Source organism: Pleurodeles waltl, chromosome 3_1, assembly GCF_031143425.1.
Source record: "Pleurodeles waltl isolate 20211129_DDA chromosome 3_1, aPleWal1.hap1.20221129, whole genome shotgun sequence".
NCBI classification, from domain to species: domain Eukaryota; kingdom Metazoa; phylum Chordata; class Amphibia; order Caudata; family Salamandridae; genus Pleurodeles; species Pleurodeles waltl.
In genome coordinates, this window is record NC_090440.1 from 610,804,871 (window position 1) to 610,823,258 (window position 18,388).

The 18,388-nt window shown below is 44.3% G+C and overlaps 1 protein-coding gene across 3 annotated transcripts in view; it reads right to left on the reverse strand.

Moving 5' to 3' along the window:
* LMNTD2 (lamin tail domain containing 2) overlaps positions 1-18,388 on the reverse strand; it is a 111,522-nt gene that overhangs the window by 19,917 nt on the left and 73,217 nt on the right. For all 3 annotated transcript variants that reach the window (XM_069223068.1, XM_069223066.1, XM_069223067.1), the window contains one exon: positions 16,823-16,911. In XM_069223068.1, the coding sequence (XP_069079169.1) occupies positions 16,823-16,911 (89 nt within the window). The remainder of the gene's footprint in view (positions 1-16,822; positions 16,912-18,388) is intronic.

Consider the following 18,388-nt stretch of genomic DNA (forward strand, 5'->3'; position numbering starts at 1 on the left):
ACGGAAGCATCAAAACTGACAGTAGTCCCAGAGAGGATCTGGCTGTTGGGAGTCCCAAAGACTGGGCTGTGGATGTGCTAGCCTTAAACTGCTCTAACGATGAGCCAGCTTTGTCCTCAAAAAGGCATGCTCCATCGAAGGGCAGGTCGATAAACTAGGCTTGTACATTGGAAGTAAAACCTGAGGTCCGATGCTAGGTGTGGCCCTGCAGAGAGAAGGAAGTCCCCATATTGTGCACCAGGGAAATAGCAGTGTCCAATGCAGAACTGATGATGTGTCATGATGTGTCTGGCCATCTCTGATGACCTTTTGAAAATGTGACCTCGTGTGCTCCGGAACATATGGAGGGACCAGGTGAACCCTGTCCCATATCATATGTGAATATCGTGCTAGACGACAGGTAGTATTAAGTGATTTTAGTACCATACTGCTTGTTGAAAACATCTTCTTTCCCCATGCTTTCAACTATTTAGATTTCCTGTCTGAAGGGATAGAAGGGAAGGTACCCCCTACTTGTCCTGAAGGGCAGGTAGCTTGAATGATTAACTGCTCTGGTGATAGGTGTGCAGAGAGGAAGGATGGATTCTCTGGTGCAGGGTGGTAGTGCCTTGCCACTAATCTGTTGACTGCTGGTGCTGAGATGGGCTTTTCCCAGACTGTCTTGACTGGAAAAAATAGGAACTGACGGTGTTACATCTGGGTGGGGAATATATGGCTTTGATGACGTCTGCCGATATCACATTTGTTTCTGATACGAAGTCAGCGCCTTCTACCAGCAACTTGAAGAGTTTTGAAGTTTCCAGATCCTGTCTGGCACATGGGATTACTCTACAGGCAATGAATCTACGGATGAAGAATCAGCAGGTAGAAGTATATATCAGATATTTTGTTTCATCAGTAACTGGCTGAAAGAGAACCTGTCTGACATTTGGGGGTCCTAATTATTGGTGTCCTTTTTAGGGTGAAGCCCAGCACATAGCTGCACCTGTCTGGTTTGCTAACAAGATTTTAGGGACATTCAGAAAGTGGTTTGTGACTTACATTTGCTTGCTTTCTATGTGCTGGCTTTATTTGTTTTAGGCTGTCCAGTTTGAGTTCGTCCCTTTCTTAGCTCAAAGCATGTTTACTGTATTCTTCCCCCAGTACTGAATTTCTGTAAACAGGCCTTTAAATCCTGTTGTTATCTTGTCACATTTGGTGTGCATTCAAAGACAGTTCAAATGTCAGGCTCTGTCTTCCGAGGAAGGTTGGTGTTTACTTTTCTTTCTCTGACTTCAAAGTGAGAAGATTCATGTGACAATCTTGTGGGCACTGGGAAAGAAAAGGTTGTTTTTCTATCACACACCTTTTACCTCCTGGTGGTAACGACAGAGTCTGAGCAAGATTCGGTATTTCCTCCCATGGTACGCTAGGGCACACAAAGGGAATTTAATTGACTGCACTTAATTTCCTGCAAGGTAAAAGTAAGTAGTGTAAAAAGTTGCTTGCTGTCAAATTTCATATCGACAGGTAATGTAGGTTTGCACTCTTAATTGTCAGTACACTCCAAATATCCATAGGAGCTTGGCATGCTGAAGGCCATTTAATTAAAATGCACATCTGCAATCAACTGTGCTGCAGCATTAGCGCTGGCTGCTTGATAGAGGTTTTTTTTTCGAATTATTATTTTTTCACTAACGCTGTGGCGCCCTGCTGCTTTGTTGCTTGCCATCTCCCACGTCGTCCTGCACTGCTGCTGGCATGAAGTATACAATGCTGACTTTGAAGAGCTGATGTGGAGAATGGATGCTCAGATAGACAAAATTAGCTTAACCATGCGGATTTCCTTTTCTCGCATATCCCTCTTTAGGTTATATTAAACATTTAGGTAGTTAGAAGTTCCGTATTATTTGTCCATTAGAAAGCGGACAAGTTTTCAGTGCATTTGTTACTTGTGTTTGCAGTAATAGATGGGCTTCGTAGTGCCTTTCAAAGTGCGCCTATTTGGCCTGGTGTCAGTGCCACAGATTTTCACAAAGATCTTAGCACCTCTGGTGTGTACGGTTCATTCCCAGGAAATCCAAGCATGTCCTTTCTTGGCTTACTGGCTAATTGCTGCTTCTCCTTTTTCTAATGGATGACAAGAGATGCAACAGGTGTGCATGATGATGGTTTCCGTCTCAATATAAATAAGTTCCAGTCCACTCCTTCTCATTATTTGCAATTTAGAAGGACTTTGTTTCACACAGGCTTGGGTCAAGCATTTCTTCTGGTAGCCAGGAAACAAAAGTTAGTCACAAGTCTGACTGCATTTCAGGCCATAAGGACCCTTTCTCCTTCTCTGATGATCACAACATATGCTAGCAAGGGGAGTGGCTAGCAATATTAGGAGTTCTTTCAAGTCCTTTTATTGGAGTTTAGAAGAGAACCATTGGATTGGATTAAACTAGCTGTTGCTCAGGAGCACACTTACATTTGTCTCCCCTTCTTGAGAATATGTCATATGAATCAGGATGATAAATCAGGTGGTGCAGTCTTATACTAACCATCAGGGAGTGGCAATTCTTCTGGGTTTGTCTCTTCTGGCTTAGAATATTTGTTTGTGGCCAGAGACACATCTCCTCTCTCTCTGCAGTCTTTCCTCCTGGAAGGGCAATGGGCTGACCCATGTTCTCCTTCCTCTGTAACTCTTTAGCTCAGTTTCAGTTTGTTTGAGAAGATACGTGATCTCTTCAGTCAACCGTGGTTAGAGCTATTTTTCTTGGCAGACAATACTCTACTTTCAAACCTTTGCAGTCTGGCTTCCAGTCTGAATATATATGGGGGCAATGCTCTCTTTCGCTCTCACCTAGTCCCTGTCATCTGTATGCACTCCCTACCTTCACTCTGATCCCCAAGGTTCTCCAAAAGATCCAAATGATTATGTAGAGGTGCTGCTGATTGTCCCATGTTGGTCTCAGTGGCATTGCTATCCTCTGTTTCCACAGCTGTCTTATCAGCCCCACTAGAGTTTTCCACCTGTTTCTTCACTGCTCAGAATTCTTTCCCTTCCAGGATCCTCCCACAATTGTCTCCAGCTGGCAGACTGCACTTGAAAGGCTACATCTTAAAGCTCAGGGTTGTTCAGTGGAGGTTGCTATTAAGTTTGTCCGTCATTGGTATCATTTTGAGAGCTGGTGTTTGCTTAAAGAAATAAGAACTTATTCTTGTGCCACCACAGATTATTGACGTTTTTAAGGAACAGGTTTCTCCTAGGTTTAACACAGTCAAATACCAGCCAGTCAAGAATTGAGGGGGTCTGAAGTAGAGGTGGTTTCAGGATTGGCATCTTTCTTTCTTCAATCTTTCTTTTATATTCAATTGTTGTAGGGCATGTACTTAGTCTCCATTTTAGATTACTCTTTTAGATTGACATCTTTTTTAACTGTGTCTTTTTACATATTTTTCTCCAAAACGAGGATGTGCTACATACGCATTTATTCTTGGTAGGCACTGTTGCTCTGTAGTCTGCACATTTAGGGCCATATTTATACTCTGTTTGCACCGAATTAGCGTCATTTTTTTAAACTCTAATTCGGTGCAAAACTAACTCCATATATATACTTTGGTGCTAGACCCGTCTTGTGCCAAATTTATGGAGTTAAAGTCATTTACTGGAATTGGAAACCTATCTTGCCTTAATAAGATGCAAGGTAGGCGTTCCCATGCAAAAAATGCCTCTATGGCCTTAAAGCCATATTTAGACTCCAGTGCATAAATGGTGCACAGGCGGGAGGAGGGGTCAAAAAATGGTGCAAGGCTTGCGTTGCCCCATTTTTTAAAGCCTGGGTCAGGGCAGGTGTTAGGGGACCTGTGGGCCTATTTCCATGGTGGAACACCATGCAATAAGCCCACAGGTGCCCTTCCCAGGCCCCAGGGACACCCCCACCCACACCAGAGGGACAGCGGAGGATGGGGGACCCCATCCTAGGTAAGTACGCATAAGTATTTTCTTTTTTAAAGTGCCATTGGGGGCCCTGAAATGGGCCCCCCTACATGGCACTGGGTGCATTGGCCATGCCCAGGGGACCCTGGTCCCTTGTGCTGGCCATTGGGGTGGTGGGCATGACTCCTGTCTTTTCAAAGACAGGAGTCATTTGGTATGGATGGTTTTGCATCAGAAAATGACTCTAGGCAGGTTAGAGTCATTTTTTTTTACTCTAACCTGCCTAACGTCATGTTTTGGTGCAAAAAACCCTTCTCCCATATTGCCAGCCCAACCCAACCCAACTAAAGTCATTTTTTGTGCCGCTAGCCTACCTTTTGCACCGGCTTGCACCATTCCATAAATATGGTGCTCAGCTGGTGCACAGAAATGGTGCAAGCCGGTGCTAAACTTTCTAGTGCAAAACTGAGTTGGTGCAGTTTTGCACCAAAAAGTATAAATCAGGGCCTTAGTTCCAGGGTCGTACAATAAGAATGCAATGCCCTGGTTTTCTTTTTCGGTTCTTGCTGGAGACAACCCGTTTATTTTAGATAAACCAAAGAAGCTGTTCTGCACCTCTGCCGCACTGCAATAAGGACAGTGTTTTATTATATAAACATCATCCATGCTGAGTTTGGTAAGAGGAGCACTTCATGCTGAGATTATCATGGAACCGCTCTGAACTGTGACTGAGATGCAGCCTAGCTGGCTCCGACATTCATCCTGCGAAGGGAAGTAGCCCGCACACAAAGACCAGCTTCCTAACACATAAGACTAAGGTATGGAGGTTAAACTATCCCAATAAATCTGGCAGAGGGTACTCCTGCTATGCTCTCTTTATTATAGTATTAATAACAGATAGGAGTAAGGTTACATTAGTAACATTAACATGGTTCAATTGTTTATATTGTTCGCCATTCTAATAATGCTTATTACAACTATCTGTCTTATTGGCTTGATTATCGCAGCTCATGTTTTCTTTGCAAGAATACAGTCATTTCAATAAATGTTTTTTAAAATGCATTTCCATATCTTTCTTGTTTATATCTTGGATATGCAAGAGTAACAAACAAAAGAGTTAGAGCTGTTTCCACAAATTCCTTGAGAATCAGAGTTATCATGCCCGAGGTTAGCAATAACATCTATTACCCTGGTCAGGTTAGGGGTTTAGATGTGATACTTTGAGCTAGCCTAACAAAACAAACCAACATTACTGACGATATAAGAAGACTAAGGCGGTCATTCTGACCGCGGCGGGCAGCAGTAGCCGCCCGCCATGCGGTCACCGCCATTTGGCCGCTCCGCGGTCAAAAGACCGCGGAGGCCATTCTGGCTTTCCTGCTGGGCCGGCGGGCGCCCGCCAAAGGAGCGCCCGCCAGCCCAGCGGGAAAGTCCCTGCAACATAGAAGCCGGCTCCGAATGGAGCCGGCGGTGTTGCAGGGGTGCGACGGGTGCAGTTGCACCCGTCGCGATTTTCACTGTCTGCTAAGCAGACAGTGAAAATCATGCTGGGGCCCTGTTAAGGGGCCCCTGCACTGCCCATGCCAGTGGCATGGCAGTGCAGGGGCCCCCAGGGGCCCCACAACACCCGTTCCCGCCATCCTGTTCCTGGCGGTAAAAACCGCCAGGAACAGGATGGCGGGAAGGGGGTCGGAATCTCCATGGCGGCGCTGCTTGCATCGCCGCCATGGAGATTCAGCCCAGACAGGGGAAATCTGACCGTGGCTTTACCGCCGCGGTCAGAATGGGCAGGAAAGCACCGCCAGCCTGTTGGCGGTGCTTTCCGTCGTTCACGGCCCTGGCGGATTTTACCGCCAGGGTCGGAATGACCCCCTAAGTCTCTATATTCTTAAGTACTTGTTGATATAATACAGTCGTACTAACCTCGTAGGAACCGTTTAACACAGTGGTGAGTAGTTCACTGTTCAGTGGCCCCTTGGAACCTTCTTTTAGTTTTACTGAATTTCCAAGATCCTGCTTTCGAGCTATGTTTCTGCTATGTTTTGCTTTTGGAGGTGATATGTTCATGGAGGTTTATTGGGGGACACAGTAATTCTCCATTAGAGAAAAAAAAAATTTGCTTGCTAAAGAAGTTGTTCACCCCAGACCATCATTTTTACCTACAATTTCATCTGAGGGATGACAGCTCTCAAGATCTTCTTTTATCTGCTTTTTATCCATTTTCTTCCTTGGCGGAAGAGGTAAGTCTTCATAGAACTCTATTTCCCTGCTCTATAAAGCTTCTTTAAAATGGCGTATTCCTTGTTTGTAACCTTTGTGTTTCGGCAAGGATCTACTTCAACTGTTTGTCAGTGGCTTCGCCTTGTCTTATCTCTTTCTTATACTTCAGCTGATCAGTACCTCATACGTTCATGATTTATTACAGGTTATATTCAGGTGGGGATTTTTCCTTCCGATTTTGGATCAAGTGTTCTGCCACCTGAGAGTGCTGTTTCCTAAGTTGTCAATATTAGAATAAAGTTCACTCTGTGTTGCTGTGTACTTTATTTATATTTTTATGGCCCCATGGGTCGCACTGTATTGTCTGCTGTGGTACTGTCTCAAAGCACAGAGTAGGACAAGAAAGCAGGACAAGGAGGTCTTGACCTGGTTTCTAACATCTAAGAAAAAAAGTTACTTACCTGTAACTGTGGTTCTCCAGTATTGGTATCTTTCATAGATTCACATGCTTGAATCATTCCCCGTCGTCGAAGTGGGAGTCCCACAGTACATAGAAAGCAGTAAAAAAGAAATTGTCTTTTTTCGCTTCTTTTTTTTGTAATCAATGGCAAAATTACATCCACTTTCCTAGCTTATTAGCCTCATTAGGAAAGGCGAAAGTTCAGCCAAACAGGCGAGACCACCCCTTTAGAACTCTCAGCACAGAGGCTCAGTCTCTCAGATTTTTCCCACACTAGTGACTTCAAGAGTCAAACAGAGGTGAGCCCCCATGGGGAGGAGGGTGGGTCGCATGTGAATCTATGAAAGATACCAATACTGGAGAACCACAGTTACATGTAAGTAACTTATTTTCTTCTCCAGTATTGGGGTATCTTGCATAGTTTCACATGCTTGAATCAGAATAGTCAGCAGTACAAGAAGATGTTTGAGTTCTGCAATTATCAGAAAACATCTTTCTTTACATTTCTTTATATATTAAGTTATATAGGTAGCTAGATATCCTTAACAATATCTAAAGACATACACGTACATCTACTTTATCTATATATATAAGATAAATATCAGTGTGGAATTAACATTCAAGGATGGTGGGTAAAGAAGATTATTGGCTCACCTTATGCAAATAAATTGCGTAACACTGCTTGTCCTACCGCGGCATCCATCCTGTCAGTAGCATCCAGGCAGTAGTGTTGAGTAAAGGTGTGGGCACGCGTCCACGTCGCCGCTCTGCATATCTGGTTCAGTGGCACTCCTACAAATAGAGCTGCTGACGTAGACACTGCTCTAGTGGAATGTGCCTTGACATTGGATGATAGCGGTCTTCCCGCTAGCTGGTGGCAGAATTGTATGGCAGGAGAGATCCTGCGTGCTATGGTTTGTTTGGAAACAGCATTGCCGCTAGTGACTTGGCCATAGCTAATAAACAGCTGTTCAGCTTTACGAAAGCTGCTAGTCCTTATGTATGTAGAATTTCAGACATCGTTTAATGTCTAGGGAATGTAATGTTCACTCTGCTGGAGTTCGAGGATCCGGAAAAAATGTCTTCAAAATCAATGGTTCATTCAAATGAAAGTTCGAAGGTACCTTGGGAATGAATTTTGGGTTAGTTCTCAGAATTACCATATCTGATTTAAATTGCAGGAAGGATGGTGAGATTGTGAATGCTTGGATGTTGCTAACCCTCTTCGCGGAAGTTAGGGCCAGAAGGAGAGCCGTTTTCCAAGAGATGTATTTCAGGTCTGCTTTGTGAATAGGCTCAAATGGATGCTTCATCAATTGGGACAGCACAATATTCAAATGCCAGGAAGGTGGAGGACGTTGAATCAGAGGAAACATCCTGAACAAGCCTTTTAGAAATTGTTTTGTTATTCTGGATGACCATAAAGATGGTAGTACTGCCGTCCGGTGGAAATGAGATATGGCAGCTAGGTGCACCTTGCTAGACGAATGAGAGAGACCTGAGTTCGCTAAGTGTAACAGGTATGGAAGGATCTGTTCTGGAGAAGACTTCAGAGGATGAACATTAGAAGTTTTGCACCATATGCAGAACCTTTTCCACTTTAGTTTGTACGTCTTATTTGTAGACTGGGCTCTGGCACAGGCAAGCACTTCTCGACAGTCTGCAGGGATATCTAAGCTGTCAAACTCATTGAATTCAGGAGCTAGGCCGATAATCGAAGAAAAGTCGGGTTGGGATGACGGACCTGCCCCTGATTCATCGTTAGCAAGTCTGGTGTTGGTCTCAGCCGCATGTGAAGCTGTTCCGAGAGTAGTAGAAGCTCTGTGAACCAAAACTGGCGCGGCTATTTGGGAGCGATCAATAGAAGCCGACATGGTTCCCTCTTCATCTTCTGCAGAAGTCTCGGAATGAGCAGGAGCGGGGGAAAAGCGTAGGCATAAATCCCTAACCATTTTATCAAAAACGCATTCCCCTTTGACCCTCTCTGCGGTTGCCAGCTTGCGAAGTGTTGGCATTTTTTGTTCTCTGTTGTCGCAAACAGATCCAGACTGGGTTTGCCCCAACGACGAAAGAGACAGTCGAGAATTATCTGATTGAGCTACCCATTCGTGACAGGAGGGTCGGTTTCTGCTTAAGGCATCCGCCCAAGTATTGGAAATGCCCGGAAGATGTTCCGCTCTGATTGATATCTGATGCCGAAGCACCCAATGCCATAGTTCCTGTGTCTGCAGAGACAGCGCCTGTGATCTTGTACCCCCCCCCGCTTGTTGAGGTAATGCATGACTGTGGTGTTGTCGGTCTTGATCAACACCGAGGAACCTTTGATCTTGGTGAGGAAGGCTTTGAGCGCCAAGGAAACTGCTTTTAATTCTAATCTGTTTATGTGGAGAGCTGATTCCTGTGTAGACCATCTTCCTCTTACTGATAGGTCTTGCAAATGTGTGCCCCATCCCTTCAAGGACGCATCCGTTGTTATAATGTGCACTGGTTTGTCTTTCAGGAAGGAAAGACCCTCGGGGATGAGAGGGGTGTCCTTCCACCACTTTAGAGCTTGCCTCGCTGGTGGAGTTATTTGAACTACATCATCGAAAGATCCTTCTATTTGCCTCCATTGAATATCCAATTTTTGCTGAAGTGTCCTCATGTGGAGACGACAGTTTGCTATCAATGGAATGCATGAAGAAAGCATCCCCAGAAAAGACTTGTAAGTCCGAACAGAAGCGGACTTTCTTCTGCTGAGACGGGTCACTAGAGCTTGATGTCTTTTCTGTGTGTCACGCGAAGGAAAAGCTCTCGCTTGCTCCGTGTCCAAGACGGCTCCTAGAAAGGTGATGCTCTGTGAAGGGTCTAGGTGAGACTTTGGATAATTTACTGTTAAGCATAATGTCTTGAAGAAAGATAAGCATGTTCTTGTATCCCTGGCCGCTTTTAGAGCCGTTCTCGCTTTTATTAGCCAGTCGTCTAAGTACGGGAACACCTGAATCACTCGCTGCCTGAGGTAGACTGCAACTGGTGCCAGGACTTTGGTGAAAACTCTTGGGGCCAATCTGAGGCCAAAAGGTAACACTCTGAACTGATAAAGGGTGCCTGCAACCTTGAACCGTAAGAATTTCCTGCGACTGGGATGAATGGGGACGTGGAAATACGCGTCCTGGAGGTACAAGGACGCCATGAAATCTCCTTGGTTGAGTAAGCGTAGGTCATCTTGAAGGGAGATCATGCAAAATGATTGCTTCTTGAGGAATTTGTTCAGAGAACGAAGGTCTAAAATAGGTATTCAGTCTCCTATCTTTTTCCGTATCAGGAAGAAGCAAGAGTAGAAACCTGCTCCCCTCTGATTCCTTGGTATGATCTCTATTTCTTCCTTGTCCATCAAGATGGCAATCTGCACTAGGAGTTCCTTTAGATGGGTAGGTGGGGGTCCCCTGGGTGGTACGTGAGGGGGAGGCTGTTTTAATTCTAGTGTGTGTCCCTTGCTGACAATATCGAGGACCCATCTGTCGGATGTAATCTGGGACCACTGGTGAAGGAAATCGGAAATTCTGCCCCCTATCAGAGAGTTGGAATAGGGGTTAGGTGCAGGCAACTGATGAAGGTCAGTGTTTTCTTGCTGTTTCTTTGGCCTTGTAAGCAGATTTTCCTCTTGAGGTTTGCTGGAAGTGTGTAGATGGTGGTTGCCGATAAGTATGCGGCTGCTGTTGACCAATGGTGGAGCGAAATTGGCCTTGGTAGGATGAATATTGGCGGTACTGGTGTGAGCCACCTCTGTAAGAATAGAGCCCTCTTCCTCTCGCTCCTCGAAAGGGCTGTCTTCTGAACTGTACCCAGGGATCTGGCTGTTTCGGTGTCTGTTTTAATGGATTGCAAAGCATCATCAGTATGCTTACTGAATAACAGTTCACCATCATAGGGCATGTCTAAGATCTTTAACTGCACCTCTGGGCGAAACGATGTGGCCTTCAGCCACCCCTGACGTCTGAGTACAGCCGCCCCAGCTAACTGGCGGAACCCCGTAGACGAGACATCGATGGCACAATCTATCATCTCAGCCGAGATCTTCTCACCCTCCTGTAATATCTTACACGCCTCCGCTCTACTGTGCTCAGGCAGCAGGTCTATAAACGGTGATATGTCTGACCACATTTGACGGTCGTATCTTCCCAGGATTGCCGGGGAATTCGCTGCTCTGACCATGGTGGCGCCATAGTCGAGAATTTCTTGCCAATTGAATCTAACCGTTGCCCTTCCCTATCCGGGGGCGCAGTTAAAGGAGAAGACGGATTCCTGGACCTTCGCTGAGCTGCGTGGGACATCACGGAGTCTGGCTTAGGGTGACTACCCAAGCAAGCTGGTGAATTATCTGGTGGCTTGTACTTCTTTTCGACCCTTGGTAGCACCGCTGGTATTGAAGACGGGCTCTGCATGACCTTAAGCCCTTCTTCCCAAATAAAGTCGACAATAGGTATTGCTCTTACTGACTTTCTAGTGTCTTCCTTGAAATCATAGAGGAAACAGTCTGATTGCTTGGATGTTATGGGCAGTTTAAATCTTTTTTGCTGCTCCCTCCATTACACTGTGGAAACCACCAATGTCTTGCGGTAGAGAGTCGACCGGCGGTGGTGTAGTAGGGGATGGCATCTGAATCTGATAGTCATCCCATTCCTGAATTAGCGCGTCAGAGTCCTGTATCTCACCTTCCTCCTGTTCGTGATCTGACGAAGGTGGATCAATATCCTGGGCAGATGATGGGACTGGGATAGATCCCCTGAAATCCGATGGCTGAATGGGAGTGGTCAGCGGTGTGGGTGGAGGTTGGACCGAAGTAGTGGAGCTAGGTCGAGGAAATCTAGTGTAATAATCTTGCATCATCTGCTGAAGGTTGGCAATCAAGGAGACAGGCATCTGGATAGTTTGTTCCTGTTGCAACTCCTGAGGTTCTGTGTGACTCTGTGCCTGTTGTTGTAAATAGAGTTGATCATTCTCCTCTTCATCATCTTCCTCCTGACATTTAATGCGCAGTTCTGAAGGACTACGCGCCACCAGGAAAAGGCCGTCATCTGAATATATATCGTCCCCTTCCTCATCATCAGCAAACAGATGTTGTGGGGGTGCTGGCGACACCTTACTAGGTGATGTGTGAGAAGGCAACAGGTGAGTAGATTTACTCCTTATTGGCAGAATCCTTTGAGGCAAGAAAGGAGATCCTCCATATTGTTTGGTTGAAGACTCAGAAAATTGAGCCGTCGACAGGGCTGTTGTCGACGGTGCGGTCGTCGATGGTGTTGTCGTCAACGGTGCGGGCGTCGACAAAGCTGCTGTCAATGGTGATGTCGTTGACGGAGCCATCGTCGACGGAGCTGTCGTTGACGGAGCTGGTGTCATCGGCGATGCCATCGATGGCATATGTTCGCGCCGTCGTCACTGCGGCCATCAGTGGAATCATTGACAAAGAGCTTCGCATCTTACTTGTTGATGTCGACGTGGTGTGCGTCGACGATAGAGACCTCATCTTCTTCCTTGTCGACGGGCTCTTAAAGATTTTGATGATCTGAGCAGATGAGGGACCGTATTTTAAACTCACCGACATTATTGTAGACGTTGACAATGCGGAAGAAGTCATAATCATTGCCGACGACAGAGCTGTAAATGTGGCAGTTGCTGTAGTCGTCAATGAAGCAAAGCCTGTCATCGACGATGCGGTCGTCGACGGTGCCGTCGACGGTGTGGAAATCTTGGAAGTCGACGTGGTAGGGAACTTGAGGATTTCTTGAACTTCTTTGATGTGGTAGCTGGAGTAGATGGCTCAGAACGAACCTTACCCCTATGTTCCCTGGAAGTTGATGGATGTTCCTCAGCTCTGTCCTTGAACACATGCAGCTTTTTGGCTGACTTACTGGTTTTGGGGGAGGAACTCTCCACAGACCTCTTCCTTTTCTTTGAGGCCACTGAAGCATCACTGTCCTCCTCCTCAGACAAAGTGTCTCTGGACTTCCGCTTTTGTAGCCAAAGCAGGAGCCTGGCTTCTCTGTCTCTGAGAGTCTTACTAGGAAATATTCTGCAGATCTTGCAATCCTTGACTTTATGTTCAGGATGGAGACAGTAGATACAGTCCTTGTGAGGGTCTTCACAATTAAGTCTTAATTTCCCACAGGTACCACAAGGTCTAAATAAACATTTCCTAGCTGTAGACATGATGAAGAAAGAACTACAGCCAGGCTAAGAGTGAAAGCTGAATATATCTCCTGAAGAGAAAATAAACTGAGCAGAGCTCAGGGAGACTCCCTTACACACGACGTGCGGTAGAAAATCTGAGAGACTGAGCCTCTGTGCTGAGTGTTCTAAAGGGGTGGTCTCGCCTAATTGGCTGAACTTTGGGCCTTTCCCAATGAAGCTAATAAGCTAGGAAAGTGGGTGTATTTTTGCCATTGACTAAAAAAAAAAAAAAAAAAAGAGAAAAAAGACAATTTCTTTCTTACTGCTTTCTATGTACCGTGGGACTTCCACTTCAATGACGGGGAATGATTTAAGCATGTGAATCTATGAAAGGTACCCCAATACTGGAGAATATTCATTTCTCTGAGTCCTGGTCCTCCTCCTCACAGTCCAAAGTTTCCACCCTTTCATTCAAGAAGGCTGTTGGCCAGTGGGCACATATCAGCCTCTTACATCTTGATATTTCAAGACAGTCAAAGGGGCTGCTTCCTCTTTTGGTATTTTGGACATTGAGCTTAGAACTGGGTCGTGTGTGAAGGTGTACCGTGTAGTGCTCTATTACCACTCTGCAAATGTAGACTGAATACCGCCATCTCTCTATGAAATACATGTCTGTAGTCTCCAGCTTGGTAACTTTTTCAAATGAATATGAACTTTATGGAAGTTGGAAATACAGTTGTTTGCCAGTTCACTTTGTCATCATATAAACCACGCTTGTTTTTCCAGGGAGGATTTCCATGCTTTCACTTAACTAAATGGTACGGTGGGGCTACTAATTATCAGGCGTTCATCCAAAGCACCTAGAAACAAATGATCGAAATGGAACAGTAGTCAGCAACACCAAAATCCACCAAAAATAGCTCACACTGTTTGAAGTCTATGGAAGGCGTGGAGCACGAGGTGAGCAGGCCTTTGCGCACAAGGGTGCCTGGCTTAAGATGGCAACCAAATCAGATTTATACTTTAAGGTGATTAAATGTCTCTACCAAGCCTGCCCATTCACTCCGTAAAGTACCTAAATACCTCTACTCTGTCTGCCCTTTCACCATCATACAGTACTTATACCCTCGAAGTACATAAATGTATCCACCATATGTCCCTCTCGCTCCTCTATGGTATTTATAGATTTGGAGCATGTAACTCTCTTAGCTGTAGCTGTCCTTTCCCCTTTAATAGCACTTACACTCTTTGGGTGTTTACATGCCTCTGCCCTGTCTCTTCTCTTCCTTCACTTAAGAATTGTACAAACCAGGTTTCTGACCATATCGTTCTGTGCTATTAACCTTTACATTCTTCTCCATGAATTCACACCCAAAAATGCAATCCATTAATAAAATGTTAAACTTTTTTGTTACCATTTTTTTTTTCTTTAAGCTGTTTTCTATTTTGTGACTAGCTCAAGTTCCTAAACTAGGAGAAAAGTGGAAAACAAGAGGGTACGTGCCAGCAGCGGCTCCTCGTAAGGAGCGGAAGGGCGTTGACCCACTGATTTTATCCATTCCAATGTGAATTCTGATGTTTGTTTGGTTGTGTTGGTGCATATTAAAATCACTGCATACAGTTTGGTGACTTTTGAGGCAGGCTGGGCTGCACTTCCTCGTCCTGTACCCTTGGGAAGGGAGGGGACGTGACTGTTCCCATGGAGAGCTGCAGGCTCTCTGTGTACTTGGAAGTGCGCATGACAGATTGGCCGAGTCTCTTGACTAGGCTAGCATGACATGCGCACATGAGGCTTTTCAGTTAAAAGCCACTATGCCTAGAAGGCAGGGGCTGGGCCAGTTAACATTGCACTTTGTCTCTTCAGTGGGGCGCTGTGTTGCCTTGCCCACCCAATCCTGGTGTAGCTCTTATGGTATTTAACATAGTAAATATCATAAGAGCACGTCAGCATGGGCTTTTTGGCACACAGGAAGCCTCAAGCTCGGGCACAGACGAGCAGTCAGCTTGCAATGTGTGTAAGTATGCTTATCGTTTTTCACTATAAATCACACTGTGGCTGTTTGTATTTTGGTGAGAGGGAGTTATTATCTGTTTTTCATTGGTGGTTAAAATAACGATACAGCTTTCTTTTTCACTTTTCAAGGTTTATCTTTTGGATTCATGAGTATTTTGTGCTGGCCTTTAATTTGACCGCTTCTAAGTGCTGTGAGAGGCTTGCACGAGTCCTTTTCCATCCAAACGTTTTAGCGATTTAAATACCGTCCTCATGCTTGGTGGTTGAAAGCCAAACCCTGCTGTGTACCTTTGGAGCATGGGTCAGAAAGTTCTTCCCAGCCTGGCATGCCATCTCATTTTACATGAAATTGCTTTGCACAATGTGCTTCCAATGAAAAGGCCTATGCAAACAAGACAGAGGATCAAATAATACCTCATTGAGTGGCACATTTGTTTTACAAATATTCTAATTTATAATTTAACATTTGTGTAACTGGACCACGAGGATTTGGTAATCTGGTGCAGAAGTTCGTATATGCTTATAAAATTATCAAAGCGCCTATCTCTTTAGGAAGAAAACAGCAAAGCAATCACTATTAAAATTGACTTCTTGAAATGCACATTGCCAATAAAAAAAATAAAAAAAAGAGTCTAAAACACTATTATATCTACTCTTCCCACAGTCCTCAACAATATTTAAATCACAGTCCCACAATCTGAGAATCCAAATGTTGTTTATTTATAACAAATCATTGTTTTTACTCATTTATCTTAAACAGCTAACAACCACTGACAAAGCCAATAGTATTGGCAGGTTTTAGGTGTAAGTCAGTTATTGTGTGATATATCTGGATGCATTAATATCTCAGAGAGAAGCCAAAATACTGGTCGGGTGGCAAACTATGGGAATCACAGAAATGTATTTTACAGCCTCCCTTTTAGAGAGCCCCTATTTTTTTCAAACCGCTTAAAGACTTGCATGCAATGTAAGACAATCGGCAAGCACACATGTTAATGGGCCTGACATTGTTGTGCTGTACAATTTGCACATTAGCGTAACTGTTGAACATATTAATGCATATTATTGCAATAAGTTATGGGACAGTTTTTAATGTGTTTAATATTTCAAGACTATGACTTGCTTTCTGACAAAATTAATTTGCTTTAAAATGCACCACTTGCTAATCTTTTTTTTTTTTTTTTTTTTCTCGGGAGGAGAATTCCACAGACCCAATGTTTGTCCTTTATGATTGCTTGCTTTGTCCTCTACATAAAAGTCGTACCTAACTTTTGCGGCCTACCACTTTGAAATGTCACCAGCCACCACTGGTACATGCAGTCAGTAAATTAAACACAGAACTCAAAGTGCATTTCATATTCATGAAAAATAAAATATACAACATTTTACTCAGACCTTTGCTGTTGCAATAGATCTACAGGCTGCACTTACTATTCACATCCGATTCCACTTCAAAGCTTGAAGGCAGCTCACTGAATGAAGCACAGACTAGGTTTGAGAAATGCTTGCAGAAAAAGTACAAAACCAGGTATTGCTAAGAAGTTAATTGCATTGTTTCTGACTTCAGAATACCTTACGAAGGAACACGTTATAAATATCAATGTTATCATCTTTCACATTTACAAGCGTGCTTAGGTGTACCTTAACTAGTTATATTTTGAGCATTTCACATACTCAAACGTCACAATAACTGACCACAAGAAAACATTACATTAGTCAGTCGACCTATGACAGCGCTTCAATGCCAAACCCAGAGTCTCCTGATCTGCACTTGCTACTACGTTGTATGGAAAGCAGCCCAACAAAGCAACTTCACAAGCTGCTAAAATAACTTTGAGATCCCCAGACATCATAGTTTTGAATGACTTAATCAGTTGTCTTTCACTATGGCTATTCCTGTGTGTAGGAGAGAGGATTGGGACTAGCTGGTGTGAGGTACCTCAACCATCCGGTTATCATCGCGCTTATTTTGGGCAGAATCACAAGCTCTTCGGCACCAGGTAGAAAAGGTGTGTGCTGTATCATGGCGTACATAGCCTACCGTCTGCAAGTGTGCGTGCTGCGTCCTTACCATGGTCTGATCGAATGAAGTGGGGAGGACCGAACTCGAAGCTGAAAGGCCATCGATGAAGGAAAGAGAATATGCCGTAGAAGGTACCGCTGAAAAGAGACGTTAAAAGTTCATTGTTATCAGTGCTTTCACGGACCTCTTCCTCTACATCTATTTCTTGCACCTTTTACCCATTTGGCCCAAACTTTCAACTATATGCAGCAAAAGACTATGGGCCTGATTACAACTTTGGAGGACGGTGTTAATCCGTCCCAAATGTGACGGATATACCACCTACCGTATTACGAGTCCATTATATCCTATGGAACTCGTAATACGGTGGGCAGGATATCCGTCACATTTGGGACGGATTAACACCGTCCTCCAAAGTTGTAATCAGACCCTATATCTAGAAAGAAGTCTGTGTGTAAACACACCGTGTACTCACCAGAACCATTTTCGACTAAGGGGCTAATGCCAAGCCTGAAAAAAAAACAAATACGTCCTATACAAAACGGTTGTTTGTTGATAGATGCTTTAGAAAATAATTAATGCTTATGGAAATGCTGCTTAGTGCCAAGCAGAATATTTCAAAACACTTTATTGGATCAATCGTGTACTCTGGAGACAGAACCATCATGCAGGGTGCTTTCTGACATCATGAAGCACATGAGAGCTCCTCCTCATGATGACTTCCTAGTGTGCTCTTAGTACAAAGAAGGAAGCATGTCTCCTCAATCAGATGATGTCAATACTGTGTGCTAACCAATCCGGTGACCTGACGTTAATGACCAGGATCTTCTCTGATACAGAGATAGGATGGATGAAACACAAGCAGCGACCAGCCCTTCGAGGAGCCCTTCATCGGAGCGTGCCAGGCAAGGACACATTGCCTGCCTAGATTTGTAAGACCAGCTTTACCCATTGTCTCTCCAAACAGGAGAACTTGCAATAGGTGACAATAGATCACTACATGGTGCTTTGTGAAGTTCAGCATGAGTAACAAAGATTAAGGGCTGCTCTACCAAAAGGGTGCTAAAACATTAGGAAGTAGATGATAACCCTCGCCGAGAAGAAATCCATGCATCAGACTCTCACCCGGAAACTGTTTTTGTTTGAAAAGGTTTATCTTTCTGCTCTTGAATCTAACCTTACAAAGACTCATTATGTCATTTTGAAATCCGTGAGTAAGGGAAGAGTTTATCAGAGGAGTCTAATTCCACTCAAAGTCTGCCACGCTCATTCAAATGATATGAAAGAGTTTTATCAGAAACCAGGTTAATATTCAACAATGGACCCAGTAACTGTGTTCGTCTATGAAGTAATGTGTGGAGTATGTGAAAGGATGTACCTTGGATGTACGCACTGTTTCAGCATCGGAGTAACTCTGGGCCTGCCACTGGTGCCATGATGCACTGAATAAAGTATATGTTGGAAACAGAACCCCCTTTGGCTGAAATGTATAGACTCTAGGATGTATAGCATAGCATCAGGTAGCCTCCCAGTTGCAGAATCACCAAACCATTGTATGCCATTATTTTAGGTAATTTAAAAACCATGCATTCAGAGATGTATGTCATATAGAGT